At 53.5% G+C, this 24,386-nt stretch overlaps 3 protein-coding genes across 3 annotated transcripts; 2 read left to right on the forward strand and 1 right to left on the reverse strand.

The window, feature by feature from the left end:
* Positions 1-679: 679 nt before the first annotated feature.
* On the forward strand, positions 680-13,414 carry EAH_00004870 (hypothetical protein, conserved; the record flags this gene model as incomplete). Its single annotated transcript, XM_013393044.1, has 11 exons — positions 680-716; positions 1,088-1,746; positions 2,231-2,824; positions 3,335-4,459; positions 5,130-5,672; positions 6,475-9,645; positions 9,838-10,654; positions 10,946-11,349; positions 11,682-11,828; positions 12,354-12,747; positions 13,311-13,414. 11 exons carry the CDS (start codon positions 680-682, stop codon positions 13,412-13,414), a joined length of 7,995 nt encoding a protein of 2,664 aa, XP_013248498.1.
* Positions 13,415-14,566: 1,152 nt separating this feature from the next.
* EAH_00004880 (ribosomal protein L7, putative) lies at positions 14,567-16,591 on the reverse strand (the record flags this gene model as incomplete). The annotated part of the gene is made up of 5 exons (XM_013393045.1): positions 14,567-14,732; positions 15,028-15,167; positions 15,655-15,772; positions 16,028-16,113; positions 16,424-16,591. 5 exons carry the CDS (start codon positions 16,589-16,591, stop codon positions 14,567-14,569), a joined length of 678 nt encoding a protein of 225 aa, XP_013248499.1.
* Positions 16,592-17,408: 817 nt separating this feature from the next.
* On the forward strand, positions 17,409-23,024 carry EAH_00004890 (N2,N2-dimethylguanosine tRNA methyltransferase, putative; the record flags this gene model as incomplete). Its single annotated transcript, XM_013393046.1, has 10 exons — positions 17,409-17,631; positions 18,406-18,543; positions 18,974-19,529; positions 19,847-20,000; positions 20,273-20,725; positions 20,929-21,033; positions 21,299-21,384; positions 22,084-22,251; positions 22,514-22,642; positions 22,865-23,024. 10 exons carry the CDS (start codon positions 17,409-17,411, stop codon positions 23,022-23,024), a joined length of 2,172 nt encoding a protein of 723 aa, XP_013248500.1.
* Positions 23,025-24,386: the final 1,362 nt, after the last annotated feature.

Below are 24,386 nucleotides of genomic sequence, written 5' to 3' on the forward strand. Positions count from 1 at the left end.
GCTGGGGTGTACATGCAGCTGCACATAGACACAGCCCCCATTCAAGACACAAATATCTCTTTAGTGTCTTAGAGGGCCAACGGGTATCCTTCGGGGCCCCTGTCTCTGCTTCCGTCGCAGCCTGCTGCAGTCTCCTTCTGCTGCTGCTGCTGCTGCAGCTGCTGCTCCTCCAGCCGTTACTGCTGCAGCTGTTGCTGCTGCAGCTGTTGCTGTTGCTGCTCCTGGCCCAGTAGCAGCTAACACTGAAAGACAGCGGGGAGTCTTTTGGTTTAAGGGGACGCGCAAGACGGAAGTCACAGCTGTTGCTGCTGCTGTTGCTGCTGCTGCTGCTGCTTCCATTCCTGTCGCTGCTACTGTCGCAGCAGTCTCACGTGAACACCCGCAGCAGCAAGCTCCTTGCTGCTGCTGCTGCTGCTGCTGCTGCTGGACACTTCATCGCCCGCATGCCTGCCAGGAGGCGCAGCCCCTGTTAGGGGCTTTTCCTCTGCCGCCGCAGCAGCAAGCGCTGCAGCAGCAGCAACAGCAGCAGCGGCACGACCAGCAGCAGCAGCAGCAGCAGCATTAAGGGCAGCAGCAAGTGCAGCAACAGCAGCAGCTGCTGCAGCAAGGGCCGCAAGAGCGGCTGCCTCAATGTCTTTTCTTCTCCTTAGGCTAGGTGTCTCCTTCTGCTGCTTCTACAATGGGGCAGAGAGATGCCTTCCTTGTCGCTTACTACGGTACGCAACCAAAACCCTAAACCCTAAACCCTAAACCCTAAGCGCATGCTAAACCCTAAACCCTAATCCTTACCCTGTGGCTTTTTCTCGTCGACGGTTTAGGGTTTAGGATTTAGGGCTTCGGCGTTTAGGTGGAGGGTTTAGGGCTTGGGGTTTAGGGTTTGTGTGCTTCATAGTAGGGTTTAGGGTTTAGGGTTTGTGTGCTTCATAGTAGGGTTTAGGGTTTAGGGTTTGCGTGCTTCATAGTAGGGTCTATGCTTCTAGACTTATGTTTTAGTGCTTATTGCCTGTGTGTTTAGCATCCATACCATAGGGTTTAGGGTTTAGGGTTTAGGGTTTAGGGTTTAGGGTTTAGGGTTTGTGTGGTTCAGATGAGAGCGATGTGTGGCCGCTGCTGCGACCAGCCATAGAGAGGCGTCTGCCTCTGGAGTCAGTGCTGCTGCGGGGAGCAGCAAGCAGCAGCAGCAGCAGCAGCCCTGTTTATTTGTCTTTTGAAGCGGAGAGTCTCTCTGTCTCGTCCTCTCCAGCAGTAGCAGCACCAACAGCAGCACAGGGGGCCCCTGCTGCTCTTTCTGCTGCACAGAAGGCAGCAGCGGGTGCCCTGGCTTCCCTGGGTGTGAGTGTTGCTGCAGCATCGCTTGCTGCTGCTGCTCCCGCTGCGCCTGCAGCAGCAGCAGCAGCAGCGGCTGCTGCTGCTGCTGCAGGCGCAGCGGTGTCTCCCAGTCTCCTCTGGACAGCAGCAGAGCGGCCGTTTGTCTATTTGCTGCTGCTGCAGCATGAAAGCATTGAGGTGTATAGGCAGCAGCAACGGCGGCTGCTGCGTTCTTGGGTGGAGAGACACCTGGAGCATCATGACGAGTGGTTGGTTGTTGCTGTTAGCCCTCTCAGCAGCAGCGAAGCAGTTATAAAGCAGCAAAAGAAATATACAGATAAGATTCGTACAGACTTAAGCAACAAAGACAGAGTCCTTCGTCTCCCCCTGGGATCGTACGATCCCACGCATCAACCCGTAGCTGAGCAGCTGTGGAAGGTGCGGCATCTCTTCAGCTGTCTCCTCATCTCCTCTGTCTCCTTTGTTCAGTCCCTCTTCTTCTTTACTGTCTCCTCTTCAGTGTCTCTGCACCCTCTGTGTTGCTGTCTCTTTTGCTGTCTCCTTTTTTCTTTCCTTCTCTTCTCCCGTTGACTGTCTCTTCTTTCTAGTGTCTCCTCATCTGTCTCCCTTCTCTATTCTGTCCCCTTCTGTCTCCTTTTGGTGTCTCCTCTTCTTTTCTGTCTCCTTCTTCTGGTGTCTCCTTTTCTCTTCTATCTCCTCTTTCTAGTGTCTCCTCTTCTGTTTAGCAGCACAGCAGCTGTGAAGCCAGCAGCAGAGAATGAGATAGAAATGTTGCTGCTGCTGTTGCAGCAGCAGCAACAGCAGCAGCAACAGCACTAGTGTGCAGGCATTTTAGCAGCCAAGGATGCTTTCGGCAGATAACTGTCTCCTTTTATTTTCTTCGCTGTCTCTTCCTTCTTAGGCCTTCTTCCTGAGGCTTCGTGAGGCCCTCGCAAGCGCCGTTGAGTACCGTATGCTGTTGGCAGAGGATGTGCTGCAGCGCATGCAGCAGCAGCAGCAGCAACAGCAGCAGCAGCAGCAGCAAAGTGCAGGCATTTTAGCAGCCAAAGATGCTCTTGCCTGTCTCCTAGGGAAGTGCGGTCGGTACGAAGAGGCCCTGCAGGTGCTTGACTCATTGGTGGGGCCTCGTTTGTCTCTTACTGCAGCAGGAGGAGCAGCAGCAACAGCAACAGCAGCAGCAGCAGCAGCAGGAGAGTTTATTGTTGGGGGCGTGGATGGGCTGCCGCTGCTGGCTTGTACTTCAAGGGCCTCTGTACTGTCTCCTCAGCTGCGCTCAGGGGCCTTAGGGTTGCTGCAGACGCGAGAGTTTATATTCAGCAGACAGGCGGTGCTGCTGATTCGATTAGGGAGAATAGAGGAGTTGGGGGCGAGGGGACTGTCTCTTTTCGAGGGTGCAGTTAAGGCAGCAGCAGCAGCTGCTGCTGCTGCTGCAACAGCAGCAACTACAAAAACAACAACAGCAACAGCTGTCCAGACACCTGAAGCCTATATCAAGGTCTTGTGCTGGGCTGTTGTTGGGGCACTCAACCTCGCGAACTTTATTACTGCTAAAGTAAAAAGGAGACACTTCAAATTGCTACGGTTGCTGCTGCTGCTGCTGCTGCTGCTGTGGCTTCTGATGCTGGTGGTTCTGCTGCTGTGGTTGCTGCTGCTCTGTTTCTGTCTCTTGTCTGTCTGTACGGCTGCTGCTCCCTCCGTCTCTGTCTCCTTTGCTTTTTAAGCGTCTCCTTCTGTCTGCATTGCCGTTGCCTCTCTTATCTGTTCTTTCTTCTGTCTCTTCTTTCTACTTCTGTCTCCTCTCTCCTGCTGCAGCTGTCTCCTTGTGTCTCTTCCTCTACCCCTGCTGCTGGGGCCTCTCTCCTGGGCCCTTCAGGGTTGCTGTTGTGCTGCTTCTGCTGCTGCTTCTGCTGCTGCTTCGCTTGCTCCTGTCTGTCTCCTTCGCTTGCCTTCTTCGTCATCCCTTGCTGCTGCTGCTGCGCTGCTGGTGCTGCTGCTGCTGTTGCAGTGTATGAACAGCAGCGAGTCCCTCGCTGCGAAGGATTGTGATGACGCCTCTTCGGGTGTCTGCACGTCTTCATCGACAGCTGCTACATCAGGAGCAGCAGGAGCAGCAGGAGGAGCAGCAGGAGCAGCAGGAGCAGCAGCAGGAGACACAGGAGAGAGTGGAGGACGCGCTTCAGGTGTCTCTCATGTCTTTGCTTCTTCCTTCCCGCTGCTGCGGCGCCCCACATCTGCTGTTGCTCGTACTCTAACTCGCTTTGCTCCTAGCCACCTCACCTTCTTACCTTCAAGGAGACAGCTGGGGCACAGCCGCAGCAGCAGCAGACTGAAGGATGACACCGACGCAGCCCCCCTAACGCACCAGCAGCAGCAGCAGCAGCAGCAGCAGCAGCGGCATCGCACTCTCTTTCGCACGGGAGGAGAAGGCCGAGAGCGCCAAGAAGGCGAAGGCAGCAACACCCCCACACGGAGGAGCTGCAGCAGGGGGAGAGACAGAGCTGGTGACATCTACAGCAGCAGCAGCAGCAGCAGCGGTGAGGGCTCATCTGGAGACACCGCTTCGGGGCAGGCGAAGAGTGCTGCGTCTCTGTATGCCTTTGTTACGCAACAGCTGCCTCGCCTTGCTCGCCTGAAGACAGGTGCTGAATGGGGTGTCTCCTTTAGTCTCCTCCCCCCTACTCCCCCGCGAGGCCCAGGGTGTCTGTCTCCTTCTCCTTCTGTAGATCTCAATGGGGCTGCTCAGGCTGCTGAGGAGACAGAGTCGCAGCAGCAAGCCCGAGCAGACACAGCTGCTGCTGCTGCTGCTGCTGCTGCTGCTGCAGCAGCAGGAGGGGACAACGCACTCCTGTTTTTCCCTGCTGATGTTGTAGATGAGATGAGAGACACCCTGGAGGTGTACACACCAGCCGATCTTAGAGCAGCTCTTGCAAGCCCTAAGAAGCTGCAGGCGCTGTCTCTTCGTTTGCTGCTGCTCGGGGGACAGCATTATGTTAATTGTGGGTTCTTCCGTCATGCTGCGCTGCTGCAGCTGCAGATTGCTGCTGCGCACCTCCAAAGAGGAGACAGCCGCGAGTGTGAGCTGGCTATACACCGCATGCTGCCTCTCTTTCTAAAGGAGCCCTGGACAGACGTAAGACTAAACACAAACACAAACAAAACAATCTTCAGTTCTTCTGCTGTCTCCTCAGCTGTCTCCTCAGCTGTCCGTCTCATCAGCTCTCTCCTTGGTCTGTCTCCTCAACTGTCTCCTTAGCCTGTCTCCTGAGCCTGTCTCTTTAGTCTGTCTCCCTAGCCTGTCTCCTTTTGCTGTCTCTTTTTGCTTGAGTGATTGCACTGTCTCTTCAGTTTGTCTCCTTAGCCTGTCTCCTCGTCTGTCTCCTGAGGCTGTTGTTTCTTAGGCTGTCTCGTAGCACTGTCTCTTTATTTTAGATTTTAAGGGGTGGACGGCATTGAGCTCGCTGGGTGTCTCCTTTTGTCTTTTGCGTGCTTAGAAGTGTCTCTCGCCTGTCTCCTTGCTGCTGCTGTCTCCTTTCCCCACGCGCAGCAGCTGTGGCTGCTTAGGAAAGTTCTGCTGCTGCTGCTTGTCTCTCTTCTTTTTATCTGTGTCTTGAGGGTCTCTTCTCTTCTGCGCTTGTTTCTTTTTAGCAAGGGCTAGCTAAGCCTTGTCCCTCCTGCTGCTGCCCTTGCTGCAACTGCTGCTGCAGCAGGGACTGAGTATGATCGTGTGGAGACACCCCCGCTGCTGCTGCTGCTGCTGCTGCTGCTGTCTTGTTGCTTCGCAGTTGTGGGTCTGCTGCCAGAAGCTGCTCGCTCGAGCGGAAGCCTTACAAGGAGACAGAGGAGGGACCCTAGCGACATTATTTGTTCTTAGCAACGCTGCTGCTGCTGGGAGACAGCAGCATCAACACGCGCAGCAGCAGCAGCAGCAGCAGCAGCAGCAACAGCAACAGCAGCAGCAGGTCGACTGTCTTGAAACCATAGACGCAGAGGGCCCCGATGGCTGTCTCCGTCGTTTCCTCGCCTTAGCAGCAAGAAAGAGCACAGGGCAGCAGGAGACTGCAGCAGACGCAGCAGCAGCAGCAGCAGTTGCAAAGCCTTCCTCCTTCCAGCAGCAGCAGCAGCAGCAGCAACAGCAGCAACATGATGATGGTGAGGTAGAGACTGGTTCGTGGAGTGCGCTGCAGGAGGATATAGGTCTCCCTGCAGTTTTATTGAATAAGGTGTCTGTACACCTCAAGGCCGCCCCTAATCTATTTGCGTGGATAGCAGCAGCACCCCACAGAAGCCCCCCTGACAAGCAGCAGAAGCAGCGCACTGCTCTCCCCGTAGCGTATCTGCCGTATGTAAGTAGACAAGGGTTTAGGGTTTAGGGTTTAGGGTTTAGGGTTTAGGGTTTGCGTACGGGAGCAGGTCTTCGTTGTCTGCCGTTCGTTGTTTGTTTGCCTCCTCGGTTTGCTGCTGTCTGTCTCCTCGGTTTGCTGCTGTCTGTCTCCTCTGTCTGCTGCTGTCTGTCTCCTCTGTTCGCTGCTGTCTGTCTCCTCTGTCTGCTGCTGTCTGTCTCCTCTGTTTGTTAGTGTTTGCCTCCCTTCTGTTTTTGTGTCTGTTTTATTTGTGTGTTTTGTTTGTCTCCTTTATGCGTATTGATTGTCTCCTTGTCTCATTATTATTATTATTTATTGTTATTATTTATTATTATTATTATTATTATTATTATTATTCTGCTGTCTGTCTGTATGTTTGCGTGCTGTCTCTATGTGCTGATTTGTCTCCTCTCTTGGTGTATATTTATATTGTATATATTTTATGTGTATATATGCTCTATTATAATATTATAAATTTATTATATTTGTATTTGTTTGCTGTCTCTCTGTATGTTTCTCTCCTGTCTCTGTGTATATTGTCTCCTGTCTCTGTTCATATATATTTATAATGCATACATATATATTATATATCTATTTGTCTACACTATATATATATATATATATATTGTCTCCTTCTTTATAACTCTTTGTTTTTCTTTATATATTTTTATTTTCTTAGGGCCCCCGCCCCAGCGGCATCTTACCTTTATTTCGTGCAGCTCCTTCGCGGCTGCATTTAGGTGTCTCCCCACACGATGGAGTGTCTCCTTCTTGCTGCATGCAGCTGCAGCGAGCAGGCAGCAGCTGGACAGCAACATCTCGCTTGTCTCTGCAGTCTCCTCTTGCAGGGGGCCCCCTGCTGCGAGGCGCAACCCGGGGCTGGCAGGGAGACTATGACCTCAGGGGCCCCCACCCCCTCAATGCTGCTGCTGCTGCTGCTGCTGCTGGGGGTGCTGCAGCAGAGGGCCCTGATGGTTATTCAGTGTATGGGGATAGAGAAGGGTTTGCTGCTGCTCATTACATGCAGCAGCAGCAGCAGCAGCAGCAGCAGAACTCTATGAGTCAGGAGTTACTGGAGCATGCAGTGCTGCGGCAGCTCGCAGATTTGCTGCCGCTATATTCGTTGCATGCAGCAGCAGCAGCAGATATACACCCTAGCCTTCGGGTGTATGAATGCAATTTGCTGCGACTGAAGCCTAACACAATCGCTGGGGTCTTAGGCCAGGGTTTGAAACCACCTGCCCTTTCTTCTTCTTCTGGGGGCCCCCTCCTCTCTGCGCAGCAGCAACCACCGTCTCCTGCTGCTGCAGCAACACAAGAAGCCCCTGCTGCTGCCACGCACTCTAATGCAGCAACAGCAGCAGCAGCAGAACAACAACAATATGGTGCAGCAGAAAATACAGAAACAGCAGCAGAAGGAGACTCTAAGCAAACATCAGAGGCAGACCTCACAGAAGGAGACACTTGCGAAGGACGAGACGCACCACATCATCTGCCTGCTGCTGCAGCAGCAGCAGCAGCAGCAGAGCGCCAGGACAAGCTGCAGGGTGCCCCAGCTAGTACAGCAGGCCCAGGGCATAATGGAGGGACGCCTTCCCCACATGAACAGCAGCAGCATAGAGACACCTCGCCGTCTCCAGCACGCAGCCCCTCCCCGGTGCATGCAGCAGCAGCAACTGCAGCAACTGCAGCAGCAGCAGCTGCAGCAGACGAGCAGTTGGGGACAGGGAAACTCGAAGAGGGTTCACCTCTCGGCGAGGGGGCAACAGTTTCAGCCCTATGTGCTGCCTTCCAGCAGCAGCAGCAGCTGCAGCAACAGCAGCAGCAACAGAAACAGCATCATCAGCAGCAGCAGGAGCAGCAAGAGCTGCTGAGTGCTGGCTCTGAAGACGAGGCACTGTCTCTCCCCCCAGCAAGCCCCACTAGACGTCTGCGCTCTCGAGCTGTCTCTCTTATGCAAACCTGCAGCGCCAGGGGTTGCACCCCTTCGCTGTCTGTTGCTTTAGGAGAGACAATAGAGATTCAGGTGTACGTACACTCGGCGTTGGTGCTGCCGCTGCCCCTTGATGCTGTAGCTCTCCGCCTCTCCAGCGTCCCTGCTGCAGCACGAGGCCTCGCCCTACCCCCAACTGCAGCAGCTGCAGCAGCAAACGCTGCTGCCGAGTCCTCAGGGTGGTTGGTGGTAACTGCTTCTTCTCTGCTGCAGCAGCAGCAACAACAGAAGCAGCGAGCGCAGCATCAGCAGAAGCAGCAGCAGCAGCAAGGGGGGGCTTTGGTGCTGTATCCAGGAGCTAATGTGCTGCGGCTGCTCTGGTGCTGCTGCAAGCCGGGTGTCTTCTTAATTGAGCAGATTTGCCTCATGTATAAAGATATTGTCTTTGTGCAGTGGGCTGGGGATCTCCCGCCCCCAGCGCTTCTCCCTAAGGTTGCTGAAGCAATGGAGGCTGCTCTTGTAGGCACTGCTGCTGCTGCTCCTGCTGCTGTTGCTGCTGAGGGTGCTCAAGCAGCAACCGCTCCTGCTGGTGCATCAGGAGAAGCAGCAGGAACAGGAACAGCAGCAGCAGCAGCAGCTGCTGCTGCTGCAGCAGCAGCAGGTGGTGTGAGGCCTAGAACGAATCCTTACTACGTGCGTGAGGACGGGGGCGACCAGCTGTCTGCTGCTGCATTTGCTGGGCGGCTGTTCGGTGATCCCCGCGCCTTTGCTGTCTCCTCTTGCTCACCAGCAGGAGCAACGCTGCTGCACCCATGTGCTGCACTAGAGAGACTGCTGCACCCGCTTATGCTGGAGTATAGACACCCCAGCACCTGCGTTGCCGTGCAAGTAGACCCCTTACTCCCGCAGCAGCACCACCTGCTGCTGCAGCGACTCCGTCTCTTACAGCAGCAGCAGCAACAGCAGCAGCAGCAGCAGGAGCAGCAGGAGGAGGGGGAACAGCTGTTTCTTGATTTGCTGCAGAGCAGCAACTCAAATATTCTTCTTGAAGGAGTTCAGTGTTATCTGCTGCTAACAATTAGCGTCCCTTGGGGCTTCTTAGAGGGCAGCGCGCCTCGGCTAAGGGTGCTGCAGGCATTAAGTATGGGGGCCCCCAGCAGCTGCAGCAGCAGCAGCAGCAGCGAAGCAGATCAAGAGATACCCGAGAGTGTCTCCACATCGCAGGCGAGCAGGGCTTCTTCAGGGTGGGGGCCCCAGGGGGGCCCCAGGGGCAGCGGGAACAGGGGAGACACACATGTTGTCTTTGGTGAGAGGCAGCAGCTCAGCAGCAGAGACAGCAGCAGAGAGAGCAGCAGAGACGGCCGCCAGGGGGTGTCTTCGCCATCGGGTGCTGCTGCTGCTGCAGCTGCAGCGCAGCAAGGGAGGGACTCCTTGAGGGATACCCCTAGCTGCTGCGGTCTTCAAGCGTCTCCAGAAATGCCCGCACACTGCAGCAGCTGCTGCTCTCCTGTCTCCTCTCCTAGGCCGCTGCAGCTGCTAATAGACTGGGCAGGGGCTCACTGTCTCTCTATCGACGGTGCCCCCACGCTGCTGCCGCTGCCACCCTGGAGACGGGGCGCTCCCGCAGCAGCAGCAGCAGCAACAGCAGCAACAGCAGCAACGCCAACAGACGCAGCAGCAGCAACAGCACCAGAGAGCAAGGGCAACAGACTCGAGCTGCAGCAAATGCAGCAGCAGGTTATATGCGACTCGGAAGGAGCGGAGGTAGTTGTAGCAGTGCCCCGAACCAACAAAACCAGCAGCAGCAGCAGCAGCAGCAGTGAGGATGAAGAGATAGGGTGGATATCGCTGCCTCCATTTAGATCCTGCGTGCAGCTGCTGCTGCCTGTCTCTGTTTGCTGCGCCCCTGGTGGGGGCCCCCTTGGGGGCCCCGGGCTGCACCTGCAGCGGACAGGGGATTGCTGCTACCCAAGTTCAGAGTCATTTGTCTCCTCAGGTGCTGCTGCAGCAGACCTCTCTAGGGTAAGCAGCAGCAACAGCAGCAGCAGAAGCACCTGCAGCAGCAAAAGCAGCAGCAAAAGCAACTGCAGAAGCACCTGCAGCAGCAATAGCAGCAACAACAACAGTAGCAGCAGCAGCAACAACAGTAGCAGCAACAGCAACATTAGTGTGCTTGTGTTTTTGTTGCTGCTGCTGTTTTTATGTTTGCTGCAGAGTGTGTCTCGGCGTCAGTGGCGCTTTGAGGGGACTTGTGGGGAGTGTGAAGGGATGAAGAGACACCGCAGCGAGTCAGTTGTCTCTGGAGGGCTTTCGGGTCTCTGCCGCTGCCGCTGCAGCAGCAACATCAGTGTCTCTGAATCCCTCAGCCGCAGCAGACACAGCAGGGCCCCGCTGGGGGCAGGTGAAGGAAGGGGGCTGGTAACCGTAGCCACTGCGTTGGCCTTTGCATGCAAGAAGAGACTGCCTGCTGCTGCTGCTGCTGCTGCACCGCCTGCTGCTGCTGCTGCTGTCCCCGCTGCTGGAGACACTACCGTCACACCCACCCCACACAATGAGGGGGGCCCTCACGAGCTGGGGGTCTTCCCAGCGACGGTACTGCCGGATGCTGCCTCCTGCTGCAGCCCCAGCGGCAGCAGCAGCAGCAACTGCTGCAGCGACAGCAGCAGCAGCAACGAGGAGACGGAAGTGGTGGAGCTGCGGCTGCACAGCGTGGAGGTTAGTGCTGCTCTGACTCACACTGTCTCCTTTTCGCGTGTCTCTGATACCGTACGCATCGTTCAGCTGCTGCTAAAGGCTGCTGCTGCAGCAGACAGTCTTGTACTCAGGTCTGCAACCATTGTACCCAGGCCACAGCAGCAGCAGCAGCAGCAAGATGAGGAGCAGGTGCAGCAGGCTGGTGGGGCGGCTGCAGTTTCGACGGTTAGTAGTAACAAAGAGCAGCAGCAGCAGCAGCAGCAGCTGGATGCTCCTTTTGTCTCTCTCATAGCTCCACCCAACCCGCTCTCTATGGAGACCAGGACCCAGGCCGCAGGTGAGGTGCTGCTGCTGTGCTGCTGCTGCTGCTGTTGCTTCTCCTGTTGCTGCTGCTGCTGCTGCAATAGCTTCAGCAGAGATACATATCTGAGTGTCTCCCCGCCTCAGATGTCCCCATTCTTGCTGCTGCTCTTCTTTCTGCATGTGTTGCATTTGCGCTGACGTGCGTAGTGCTGCATGCATGTTAGCTGCTGCTGCTGCTGCGGTGTTTCTTGCTACTGGTGTGCTTCTTCCTGCTGCTGCTACCCCATCGAGTGTCTCCTCTCCTGTCTCTGCTGTCTCCTTTCAGAGACAGTTACGCTGGATACGCGGCTGCCGCCCAGTGCCGTGCAGACGCTGTTGGTGAGGGTGGAGTACCCTCTCCCTGTCCCCCGCAGCAGCAGCAACAGCAGCAGCAGCAGCAGCAACAGCAGCAGCATCAGCAACAGCAGCAGCAACAACAACAACAACAGCAGCAGTAGTAGTAACAGCCCGTGCATGGTGTTCTATGATTTAGTTGTCTCCTACGAGATCGACAGCGGACATCCAGGAGACACCCCTTTGCAGCGCTGTGGGGACCCTGGCAGCAGCGCGAACAGCAGCAGCAGCAGCAGCAGCAGCAGCAGCAGTCTGCTGTCTTACGTAGTTCCGCTGCAGCTGCCAGCAAGAGCGTCTCCGCTGCTGGTTGAGGTGGAGTGTCCCCGACTGGGGCGAGTCGGCTGCTCTCTCCTTGTGCAGCTTCACATCACCAACACAACACAGGTGCTTCGCTGTTGCTGCTGTTGCTGCTGCTGCTGTTGTTGTTGCTACTGTTGCTGCTGCTGTTAATGCTGGTGTTGCTGCTGTTTTTGTTGCTGCTGCTGTTGTTGGTGAAGGTGTGTTTGCTACTACTGGAGCAACAGCAGCCGCAACAGCAGCAGCAAAACAGGAGCAGGTGTTGCTTGTGTTGCTGCAGCAGCCTTTGCATGAGGAACAGCAACAGAGGGGCATCTTCTGAGCCTTCAGCTGTCTCCTTTTATTTGTGTTGTCTCTATGTGTCTCTGCAGGAGACAGTCGAGATATGCCACCGCGTATGTTTAGAGTTTGATAGGCAGGAGCAGCAAAACGCAGGAAGAAGGAGACAGAGGACCTCAGGGGAGACACAAAGTCAAACCAAATCCCCGAGAGTAGGCGAATGTCATGACTGGCTAATGGTGAGCAAAAGGAGACACTTAGACACCCAAAAGGAGACACCTAGACTCCCCAAAGGAAACACTTAGACACCCCAAAGGGGACACTTAGACACCCAAAGGGAGACACTTAGATACCCGGAAGGAGACACTTAGATACCCGGAAGGAGACACTTAGACACCCCAAAGGAGACACTTAGACGCCTAGGAGGAGGCAGAAGAGACAGTTAGACAGTTAGAGAGCGGGGAGGAGACAGAAGAGACAGTTAGATGGCTGGGAGGAGACAGTTAGACAATACAGAGGGGACTCCTGCCTCATCTATGATGGGACCAGATAGGGTATACAGCTGACAGGAGATAGCAGAAAGAAGACAGCAGAAAGAAGACAAAGGAGACAGTAGAGACAGCTGAGAGGAGACCGTAAAGACAGCATACAGGGTACAGCAAACGAGCGAAGGGCGAAGAGAGACAGGTGAAGGGGAACAAAATAAGGCAGACAAGAGACAGTATCTGCTGCTGCTGCTGCTGTTGCTGCTGCTGCTGCTGCAGGCGGGGACAAAGTGCAAGGCGCATGTCTTAGAAGGAGGTAAGAGCGTTACTGTCTCCTTCTCTGCAATACCCCTACGTGCGGGTTCTCTGGGTCTGCCGTTCGTTCAACTGCTGCACCGGAGGGCCCCCATCTCGGGGCCCCCTGGGGGCCTTGTAGGCAGGGGTTTGCCGCACACGTTCGCTGCTGCTGCTGCTGCTGCTTCTGCTGCACCAGCAGCAGCAGCAGCAGCAGCAGGGGCAGAGGGACAGCCAAGTAGCAGCAGCAGCGACGCGCTGCTGCTGTCTAGCCCCTGGGACTCCCTCTTTGGGGGTGAGTCTCTAACGGCAGGCAGAGAAGTGCTTGTGCTCCCTAAGCTCGTCTCCACGCCTGAAGTCAGACTGCTTAACGACCGCGGTAGCTAGCTGTTGTGGCTAGCTGCCGCAGCTAGCTGCAGTGGCGAGCCGCAGCAGCTTCCTGCAGTACACAGCTGCAGCAGCGTGCTGTCATGGTTAGCTGCAGCGGCCAGCTGGTGTGGCTAGCCGCAGCAGCTAGCTGCAGCAGCTAGTGACGCGGGCTGAGCGCCTCGTGCGTCCAGCCGTACATTTTGAATGCTCTGTAGGCAGCAGCAAGAGGGGCTAAGGCCCGCATGTGCACAGCTACCCAGCTAGCTAGCTAGCTAACTAGCTAGCTAGCTGGGTGGCCAGCTAGCCAGAGAAGCCACCTGTATGGTAGACTAGCTGTAGTGGCAGGCTGTGTTCAGCACTACGTGAGGAGACAGCTAGTTGTCATTGTCTGCTTCTTAGGTGCGGGGCCAGCTACCTGTCCGTACACAGCTAGCTAGCTAGCTAGACATCTCGGCAGCTAGCTAGCTAGCTAGCTAGCTAGCTGCCAAGGTAGGTTCGCAAGGAAAGGGTGAAACGAGGACTTAAGCTCAGGCAGCAACCGCGTCTTGCTACGCTGGGCTTTCTGAAGTTTAGGTATTGTTGGTGCTGAGGTGTACGTACACCCCGTAATGTGTACGGGGCCCCACAAGTCTGCGGCAGTTGTTTCTGGTTCTGCGTCTTTGTCTCTGTTTTTGTAAACTTCGCTTTGTAAGTCTCTTGTGGCCTCCCCTCGGTGTCTCCTGTCTCTTGTATATAAGGAGACATCCCGCTATCTGCAGCTGCTGCTGCTCAGCAGCAGCTGGAGAAACATATAAATATAAATGTAAATATAAATATATACATATAAATATATATATATATATATACAGCTATAAGGAGACACCGCGCAGTGTCCAGCTGCTGCTGCGCAGCAGCAGAAAGGGAGGAAGGTGAGCCCAGGCGTGAGGTGTACGTACACCCCGACAGCTCCAGGTGTGCATACACCCCAACAGACAGCTTCAGGTGTACATACACTCCAAACCAAAGACTGCTATGCAAGCTGCGCAACCTTCATATCTATTTTGTCTCGGATGAAGCCGTACTCCATACGCTTCGCTTCCAGGCTGCAACAAAGAAAAACAAAAAAAAACAATGAGAGCGTTGTGGGGAGACACTCAACCAGCAGCAAAGGAGACAGGTAGCTGCAGCAAGAAAAACAGACAGAATAATAACCTGGGGAGACACTCCAAAACACTATGCCAACCGCATACAGCCGAGATGCAAACGGAGACACCTGCACTATATATATATATATATATATATATATATATATATATATAGACGCCAACAGAGGGACGAAGTCTCCATGCACAGCAGCACCGAGTGGAAGACAGAGGAGACAGCAGCAAAAGGAGACAGCAGAAAGAGGAGACAGATACAGCAAGAGACACCAGGTAGAGAGCTTAGGCGGCTTACCCCTCAACCTGCTTGAGGCTGCACAACTGAAAGGCCCTGAAGAGACATAGCAGAGATATTTAAGAGACCTGTTATAAACAAGCTTTGTTTCTTTGTCTCCTTCTATCTCTCTGTCCCGTCTTATCTGGCTGTCTCCTCCTATCGCTCTCTGTCTCCTTCTGTCTCTTGCTGTCTCCTCTACTATGCCGCTGTCTCTGTCTCTTTCAGGTGTCTTGGCACCTTCTCCCAAGTGAATTAACCCTAAACCCTAAACCCTAAACCCTAAATCCAACTAGCGAAGCTGAAACTGCTTGTTGCTCGCATCTCCAGGAAGGCCGTCTTGTTGCCAACAAGACTCTATAGTGAAGGGCTTAGGGTTTAGGGTTTAGGGTTTAGGGTTTAGGGTTTAGGTTTTCTTACCCCACTTTCTCCATAACATCTGCGAAGTGGGGCCCACAGGTGAATACCTCGTTAATAAGATCTTCTACGCAAAGGAGACCGAAGCAGCCAAATGTCTCCTCCACCTTCACGTTGTCTGAGAGCATACAGCTGGGGCCCCCTGGCTCCTGCTGCAGCCGGGCCCTGAAATAATAATAACAATAAGAATTATAATAATAGTTATTATTATTATTATTGTAGTCATAACGACAGCAGCAGACGCAGAGACAAACTCATTGCTGTCTCTAAGTGTCTCCCTCTCACTGTCCCTCTCTCTCTAACTGTCTCTGACTGACTAGCTCTAACTGTCTCTCTCTAACCGTCTCTCTCTAACTGTCTCTATCTAACTGTCTGTCTCTATCTAACTGTCTTAAAGAGACAGCAGCAGCAGCAGCAGCAGCAGCAGCAGCAGCAGCAGCAGCAGCAGCAGCAGCAGCACCTGGTGAGGAAGAGCCTCCGGACAGTGCTAGCAGAGGGGAGACCGTAGAAGACAAAAGGAGACACTTCTCTTAAAGTGGTTGTTGAGCGTTCATCGTTAGCAATGAAAGTGCAAGTGTACGGCGCAGTAAGCCCCAAAGCCTGAGCCCCATACATAACAAAAATAACAACAACCCCACCCTTCATGCTGCTGCTGTCTCCTCCAGTAAGCTGTCTTCTTGCTGCTGTCTCCTCTGTCTCTGTCTGTCTCTGTCTCTGTCGCTAGCTGTCTCCTTCTCCAACTGTCTGCATGCATTTATCTGTCTGTCTCTGAGGTGCTTCATTGTCTGTCTCTATCTGTATTCTTCACGGTCTCTATCTGTCTCCTCTGTCTCTATCGGTTTGCTATCTCTTCTATCCCTTGTCTCTTCTATCTGTCTCTATCTCTTCTGTCTCTGCTGTCTCTCTTCTATCTGTCTCTATCTCTTCTATCTCTGCTGTCTCTCTTCTATCTGTCTCTATCTCTTCTATCTCTGCTGCCTCTCTTCTATCTGTCTCTATCTCTTCTGTCTCTGCTGTCTCTCTTCTATCTGTCTCTATCTCTTCTGTCTCTTCTGTCTCTTCTGCTGTCTCCGCTGTCTCTTCTCACCTTCAGGGCCTCTCTTGTCTTTTTACATCCTCCTTGTCTGTGGTTGCGTACAACACAATAAATTTTTGCTGCTGGTTGTCTCTGCTGCTTCGGCTTCCTGTTGCGCTGCACCCGAAGCCTGTACACAAGCAGCAGCAGCAGCAGCAACAGCAACAGCAGCAGCACAAGCATCAACGCTCATTCAGCAGCAGCAGCAGCTGTTGCTGCAGGTCCATCTAGCAGCACCCACAGACCCCGACAGCCCCTTAATAAGCAGCTGCTACATTGTGCTGCTGCTGCTGTTGCTGTTGTTGTTGCTGCTGCTGCTGCTACTGCTGCTACTGCTACTACTGCTACTGCTGCTGGTGCTGCTGCTGCTGCTGCTGCTGCTGACCTTTTGCTGTCTAGCATTGCCTGCTGGGCCTTCTTAATGAAGTACTGCGCCGTCTTCACTTTTGGCTGTTCTCTTCGCCTCCGGGCCTGAGGGGTACAGCAAAACAAAACTCACAACTGCTGCTGCTGCTGTTGCTGCTGCTGCTGCTGCTACTGATGCTCCTGCTGCTGCCGCTGCTATTGCTGTTGCTGCTTCCGCTGCAGTAGTACTGCTACTTCGGCCCCTTGTATGGCTATTGCAGCAGCTGTAGTTGCTGCTGCATCTACCACTGTAGAAACGGGTGGCGCAGCTTCTGCTGCAGTTGCTGCTGCTGCTGCTGCTGCCGATGCTGCTGCTGCTTCTGCTGCTGCTTCTGCTGCTGCTGCTGCTGCTGCTGCATTCAGCCAGAGTTCTTACTCTTTTAGCCTGTGCAATAGACTGGGCCCTTTCTTCTCTTGCGATTTTGTCTTGCTGTCTCCTTTTTAAAACTGTCTCCGCTATCTTCAGTGGCTGTCCCTCAACTCGGGGCCGCAGCTGCCCCCGGGCCCCACCTGTCTCCTGCAGGTGCTGCGTCTCTTCTGTCATCTTTTCTGCTGCTCTCTGAAACAAATTCTGTCTCCGCAAGCAGCAATTCTAGATCCCTGCTGCAGCAGCAGTAGTAGTAGTAGTAGTAGTAGCAGCAGCCGCAGCCGCAGGAACAGCAGCAGCGCTTTAAACGCACAGCCAGCACCCGACGCGCCGGCAGCAGCAGCAATAGCTGCAGCAACAGCAGCAGCAGCAAGCTTGGTCCCTTAAAGCCTTTCTAGGTTTTTGCTGCTGCAGCGAGCTGAAGCTTAGATACAGCAGAAGAAGCAAAGAAGATATACACCAGATGAGGTGAGGGCTCAGAGGTGCCTATACACCCGAACAACACCAGATAAACCTAAAGAGGTGCCTATACACCTCAATATAACCCTATAAAGAGAGAAAGTAGTCTCTTATTAACAGAAGAGGAGACAAAGCCCCAGGACCCAGAAGGGAGAGGGCTGCCTTCCTTAGGCCCTCTTATGTTGCATCTGCTCTCTATTCTATTTAAATTATTAAATATATTTAAAGCAAATGCTGCATTACTCCCTGTCGATGTTGCCGCTTCAAGCCCAGCAGCAGCTGCAACAGCAACAGCAGCAGCAGCAGCAGCAGCTGGGCTCGGGGCCCCACACCTGCATGCAGTAGAGTCCCTAAGGCGATCTTCGTGGCTTCTTTAAAAGAAATTTGTTTTTATTTGCTTTTTTCTTTATTTGTGTAATCTCTTTATTACCTCCTGATCGGCCTTTGCCCCGCTGATCTCTCTTTTGCTGCAGCTGCTGCTGCTGCTGCTGCCGCCGCTGCTGCTGCTGTTGCTGCTGGTGCTGTCTGGTTAGAAATGGGGGGTCCAGCGGTTGCGAAGGAAGCGTTGGATCGGGGATCGGCCTCCCCGGGATCGGATCCCAGCTCTGTGGGGTGGATCCGTGAAGGCCTGGTGTCTGTACAGGCCCCCCCAGGAGACTCTGTCTTCTATAATCCTGCTCAGGTTTTTAATAGAGATCTGTCTCTCTTAGTGCTGAAGGCCTTTGGAGTCAAGCAGCAGCAACTTATTAAACACAGATGTGAGCAGAACACGCTCTCCAAGTCCTCCCCAAACCAGTCTGCTAGCTAGCTAGCAACCTGCGTAGCCAGCTAGCTGTCTAGCTAGCTAGCTAGCTAGCTAGCTAGCTGTCTAGCTAGCTGCCGCCTCACCCGGGCACAGCAAAAACAAGAACAGAAATATATACCCAGCCGCCTATGCACTTCGCCAGCTAGATTGCCAGCCAGATAGCTAGATAGCTAGCTAGCTAGATAGCTATCTGGCTAGCTAGCTAGCTAGATAGCTATGTAGCAGCAGATTTGTAGGAGGAATGTCTCCCCTACTGAAGGGTCGAGGAGACAGCAGCAGCAGCTCAGCATGAAGAGCGCGCCTCTGTCCCTCTTCTGTCCTATCTCTTGCTGCTGCTGCTGCTGCTGCTGCTGCTGTTTTTGCTGCTGTTTAGGGGTTGTGTATATATGCGTGTGTCTGTCTGTGTGTGCTGCTGCGCTGCAGCTGCTGCTGCTGCTGCACGCTGCAAGGCGGAGGGGAGACAGGAGCCTCCTCCTTTGGAGTTTGTGGGGTTTAATGTGCTGGAGGCGTTAGCAGCAACAGGTGCAGCAAAGTATTTATTTATTTGTCTGTTTGTCTTCTTAATAAAGTGTTTATTTTGACTGTCTCCTTTTTGTTATGCCCCTCTTTATTTGCTTTGAGTGGAGCTTCTTTCTTTTTGCTGCTCTGCGTCTATCTGTCTCCTTTTGCATCTCAGTGTCTCCTTTCTTTTTTTATTTTGTATTTATTTGTCTGTCCTCTTCTTCAGGCCTCCGCAGTCTCCGCTACTTAAAGGAGTTGGAGGGGACAGTTCGTGTTGCTGTTGCTAATGACTTCGATCCAGAAGCAGCAGCAGCTGCTGCAGCAAATGCTAAACACAATGGGGTGTCTACACAACGCTTTGTCGGTGAGTTGGAGACACCTTCACCAACAGGCGTCCCTAATGAGGTGTCTCTTTTTTGGTGTCTCCTATTGAGGTGTCTCCTTTTTGCTGTCTCCTTTTATTGAGGTGTCTCCTTTTTGCTGTCTCCTTTTATTGAAGTGTCTCCTTTTTGCTGTCTCCTTTTATTGAGGTGTCTCCTTTTTGCTGTCTCCTTTTATTGAGGTGTCTCCCTATTGATTTGTCCCCCTTTTAGTGTCTCTTCGCTGTGGTGTCTCCATGTTGAGGTGTCTCCATATTGAGGTGTCAGTCTCCTTTTCGGGTGTCTCCGTATTAAGGTGTCTGTCTCCTTTTTGTTGCCTCTCCATGTTGAGGTGTCTGTCCCCTTATTGAGGTGTCTCCGCATTGAGGTGTCTGTCTCCTTTTTGGGTGTCTCCTTTTTGTTGTGTCTCTTTAGCGACATGTGCAGAGGCGACCCGTTTGATGCATCTGCTAAGCCACCCACCAATCAGCAGTGGAGTATTAAAGAAAATACATAGTCTGCCTCCAGGTGCTGCAGTACCTGTCTCCTTTGACTTAAGCTGTCCCCCTGCAGATCTCCCCCTTATCCCTCCTCTGTTTAAACCCATTCTTGCTGCTCCTCCTGCTGCAGCAGCTGATGCTGCTTCTGCAGATGCTGCTGCAGTGTCTGCTGTTCCTGCTGCAGCAGCTGCTGCTGCTCCCTCTGCAGCTCATGCTGCAGCAGACCCTCCTGCAGCAGCAGCAGCAGCAGCAGCAGCTGGTGGGGGAGGAGATGGTACTGTCCCTTTCTGGTTTGATGTAGTAGATATAGACCCTTACGGTAGCTGTTCTCCTTTCTTAGATGCTGCTCTAGGGCTCCTACGAAGTGGGGGGCTGCTGTGTATAACAAGCACTGATACATCTACACTCGTAGGCAATGCTATGGAGACAGCTTTTTATAAATACGGAGGAGCCACAGCCAAACTCAGCCCCCATCATGAAGTCGCCGTCAGGTAAGCCTCAATGCATGCATGCATGCATGCAGGTGCATGTACGCATGCAACTAGTTGCATGCATGCAAACTGTTTGGCGCATGCAACCTATTGCATGCATGCAACCTACTGCATGCATACAACCTACTGGGTGCATGCAGCCTATTGCATGCATGCACGCAGGCATGCAACTGACTGCGCGCAACTGTACATGCTTGCAGCAGCAAGCTGCAGCAACAAGCAGCAGCAGCAAGCTGCAGCAAGAGGTGTGCCAATCCGTGGCTGGAGCATACTGAGTGTCTGTGGATGTGTCTCTTGTGTGCTGTCTGCTGCTGCAGGTTGGTGCTGCATGCTGTAGCTCAAGCAGCAGCAAAACATCGAAAGGCAGTGCAGCCGCTGCTGTGTCTCAGTGTTGATTTTTATGTTCGTCTCTTTGTGCGTATTGTGGAGTCTCCGGAGCAGTGCAAATACCTGCAGCAAAAAGAAGCCATGGTAGGTTCTGATGCTGCTGCTGTTGCTGCTGCTCCTCTTCCTGCTGCTGCTGCTTCTGTTGCTGCTGCTGCTGTTCCGATTGCCCCCAGGTAAAAGGATGTGTGAGGCGGCAGGCAGTAGCTCTGGAACTGCTCCTGTCCCTGGCTAGCTAGCTAGGTAGCTAAATAGCTAGCTAGTTAACCAGCCAGACAGCTCGCTAGCTAGCTAGCTAGCGGTTCGCTGCTCTGCGTGGCTAGCTGGGGGTTGGGTTGCTGCGGCTGCTGCGTGTGCAGGTGTTTCACTGTCCCTCCTGCGAGGCCTTCACTGTCGCCCCCTTAGGAGGCCTCAGCAAACCGCAGCAGCGCAAAAATGGCAAGAAAAACGCCGCACACAGTACGCAGCAGCAGCAGCAGCAGCAGCAGCAGCAGCAGCAGCAGGAAGGGGAGCAGCAGGAGCAGCAGGGGGAGTCGGGGAGTGGCTCACACGAAGGGAGTGCGGACGCAGAGTCTGTTGCGGAGGCGGAAAGCAGCAGCAGCAACAGCAGCAACAGCAACAGTAGCAACAGCAGCATGAACGGCAGCAGCAGTTGCTGCAGCAGCATATGGGATGAGGGTGTTTCAGGAAGCAGTGGAAGAATGCGATTTCGTGCTGCAGCAGTGCCAGAGGGTGTGGGGCCCCAGTGCAGCGAGTGCGGCGGCCGCTGCATAATAGGGGGCCCCCTGTACAGCGGGAGATACTACGATCCTGTAAGTGCTGCTGAGAAGAGATCGGAGACAAACAAGCAGCAATAAGAAACAAATGCAGCAGCATTTGTTTGTTCAGCGCATGCGGGCTGCTGAAGCATGCATGTAAGCATGCGGCGCGCGTTGCAGCGTTGCAGCAAAAGGGCCAGGCGCAGCAGCAGCAGCAGCAGCAGCAGCAGGTTGGGTTGTGTGTATTGTATCCTCAGGAGTTCGTGGAGTTATGCCTGAAGGAGCTGGACACAGCAAAGGAGACACTTCCTGGCTTGACGATGGGGGGCCGCATCCGCGGTATGCTGACAGCCTTGCGAGAGGTGAGTCTCCTTGTGAATGTGTCTCCTGTCTCCGCGCAGCAAAGCAGCACTTTGGGGCTTCGAAACTGCTGCTGCTGCTGTTGCTGCTGCTGTTGCTGCTGCTGTTGCTGCTGCTGTTGCTGCTGCTGTTGCTGCAGCTGGCGCTCAGCGACAGGGACAGCCCTGCACCCATCCCAGGGGAAAGAGGCGCAAACATAAAGGAGACAGATAGACTGTCTTGTTGATTTCCTGTGCTGCGGTGTGCTGCGGTGTACATACACCTCAGGAGCTGCCAGATGTCCCCCTGCATTATCAACTGCCTTCCCTGTGTACGCGCAACAAACTGACAATGGTTCGGCCTTCTTGCTTCATGTAAGTCTCTGTCTCTTTTGTTGTTGCTGCTGCTGCTGCTAGTGCTGTTGCTGCTGCTGTTGCTGCTGCTGTTGCTGCTGCTGTCGTTATGCCGTTTTCGAGCCTGCTGGGAGGTCTCCGTGGCTGTGCCCAAGGCAGCAACTGTCTCCTGCATTCCTTCTTCTTTATGGTGTCTCCTTTCTCTTGTCTCTTATCTCGTGTCTCTTTTGGCCAGCACTCTTTATCCTGTCTCCTGTCTCCTATCCACTGTCTGTGCCCTCTTGTTCACTGTCTCCTGTCTCATTCCTTCTGTCTGCTTTCTCTTATATTCAGTCTGTTGCCGCCAACGTCCGACCTCCTGTCTCTTGTCCCCTTCTGTCTCCTGTCTCCATCTGTCTCCTGTCTCCTTCTGTCTCTTGTCTCTTTGTATCGCTTGTCTCTCGTCTGCTGTCCCCTGTCTGCATCATCTCTCCTTCTGTCTCTTGTCCCCTGTCTCCCTTGTGCATTATTTCTCTTTCTTTTTGCTGTATCTTGTCTCCTGTATGCATAATTATGCCTCCTTCTTGCAGCATCTCGCCTTCGTTTTGCTGTCTCCTCCTGTCTCTCCCTTGTCTCCTATCTGTCTCCTTTTGTCTCCTCCTGTCTCCTTCTGTCTGCTGCATGCATCATACCTCCTGCTCTCTCCTATCTCTTTTATTGTTTGCTGTGCTGTCTCCTCAGGGCGGCCTTAAGGCGCTTAGGCTACTCTACCTCTCACTTTCACAGAGACCCACAGACAGTGAAGACAGACGCTCCTGCTAATGTTGTCTTTGATGTCTTGAGAACGCATGCTTCTCGCTGTCCCCCATCAAATCTTTCTCGTTTCCCTGTCCTCACCAAACCCATTCAGTTAGTCTTTGTACTTACACCAACAAGCATACAGTACTAAGGATGCATGCATGCATGCATATATGCATGCATGCATGCATCCTTAGTATAGTATGCATGCAAGCATGCATACATCCTTAGTACAGCATGCATGCGTGCATGCATGCATGCAGCACCCTTAATGCAGCGCGCCTGCAGTGTGCATGCTTAGTGCTGTGGAGGTAGCGTGAGCCCCCTTTGATTTTTTCTTGTGCTTTCGCGTGAGTCTCTTTGCGGTTTACAGGACAAAAGGCATCGACCTGTCTCCTCCTTCTGCTGAAGAGGTGAAGAGACATCCGGAGAAGCATGTGCCTCGCTGGCTCCCCAACCCTACTCCCAATTGGGGCCCCAAGAGCAGAGCAAGTAAACGCAGGTGAGCAAACATACCAGACCGTACTGCAGCAGCAGCAGCTGCAGCAGCTGCAGCAGCTGCTGCTGCTGCTGACTTGCTGCTGCTGCTGCAACAGCTCCTCCGGGAGTGGCTGGTTGCGCCTGCCCCTTCTCCTCACCCCGCTGTTTTGTTCTGCTTAACTACACAAGCTGTCTGTACACCTGAAACAACTCAAGAAGTTTAAATGATATGTGATGCATGCAGAGTCAGTACGGAGAAAGATGAGGGCTCCATGGGAACGAAGAAGCCTAAAGAGGGACAGCAGGCGCAGCAGCTGCAGCAGGAGCAGCGGCAGCAGTCAACTGTCTCCCCGCCTGCGGGAGAGGCCTCCAAGGGCCCCGCAGACATGAACCCTCTACTCTAACATTGGCATTGAAACAATACCCCTTACAGCCCCACAATCCTTTTCTCCTCAACCCACTTGGGGACAGCTGCTGCTGCAGCTGCTGCTGCAGCGGCAGCGCGAGGGAGACATTATTTCTTGTTGTTTTTATTGGGACTGTCTGTACTTGTCGCATTTAAAAGGGCTATTTAAGATGGATTAGAGCTATCTCTGCCTTTGTCTCCGTTTCCGTGTGTTGTCTTCTTATTCTGTCTCTGTGTGCTTTCTCTTTCCTTGTCTGTGTTTCTCTCTTGAACTCTCTGTCTCCTTCTTTGTAGGGGGGCTGTCTCTTTTCGTATTGCTGGGGAGCAACTGGGCCTTACTATCGTGTGTTGGCTGTCTCTGACTTAGCCGTTTGTGCAGCGGTGGTGTTGGTGTTTATTAGGGGTTAAGAGGGGAGCCCCTTTTTAGTTGTAGAGGCCATAGACCACAGAGGTGCAGGGTGTCTCTGTCTGTCTCTTTCTTTTTCTCTGTCTCTGTCTTTCTCTGTCTGTCTTCCTGTCGGTCCCTTCTCAGAGGGTGGGAGACAGTTGATCTCTTAGCTTAATTGATGCATTAGCTGAGCTGCCTGAGTTCCCCTTCACCCTCCCCATGAGGCTTTAGTTAGGGGCATGTGGGGCCCCGAAGCTGTACGGGGCTGAGGGGCCCAGACTGACATAGCAGCTGCACGGGGCCCCCAAGGGAGAAGGAGACAGAGGCAGCCTAGAGGAACTTCTTGGGTACAGGGGAGTGGGGTGTAGAGACAGAAACATGAATGGGGGCTTCCTATTCCTCTCAAGTGTCTCTTTTCTTTAATATCTGCTGTCTCTATCTCTAGGGATCTCCCACCTTGTGTTTGTTCATTGTTACGTTGGGGTAGTAGTGGGGGGGCTGACTGAGGGTTAAACCCTATCTTTAGGTGTTTTTAAGAGTTATATTAAATTAAAGATAATATTTATTCAAAGATTTCAATAAAAGAAACAACAGAGAGAACTCTCCTACACCCTGCAGGTGACCACTGGTCATGGGGCTCTGCTGCGGTGGTTCAGGTGTCTGTACAGTTGGAGGCTGCGCCTCAGCAATTGTCTCGGTTTTGTTTATTTTTATGTAAATATAATTATTTATTAAATAAATAAATGATATTTATTATCGTTTACACCCGCAAATGCAGTGAAAACAGACCTCCATACGCCTGCTGTCTCCGCGGTGTCGGCCCCCGCTGCTCTGCAGCGCAGCAGCGGTGGGTATAATTGTCTGTTATTTGGAGCCCAGAGGGCCTTTAACTGTCTCCTTGTGTCTCCTTCTGTCTCCTCCTGTCTCCTCCTGTCTCCTTCTGTCTTCGTCGCTGAACACACAATAGGGCCC

The sequence above is a fragment of the Eimeria acervulina genome, genomic scaffold (genome assembly GCF_000499425.1).
Source record: "Eimeria acervulina Houghton genomic scaffold, Eah_scaff19, whole genome shotgun sequence".
Lineage (NCBI taxonomy): Eukaryota > Apicomplexa > Conoidasida > Eucoccidiorida > Eimeriidae > Eimeria > Eimeria acervulina.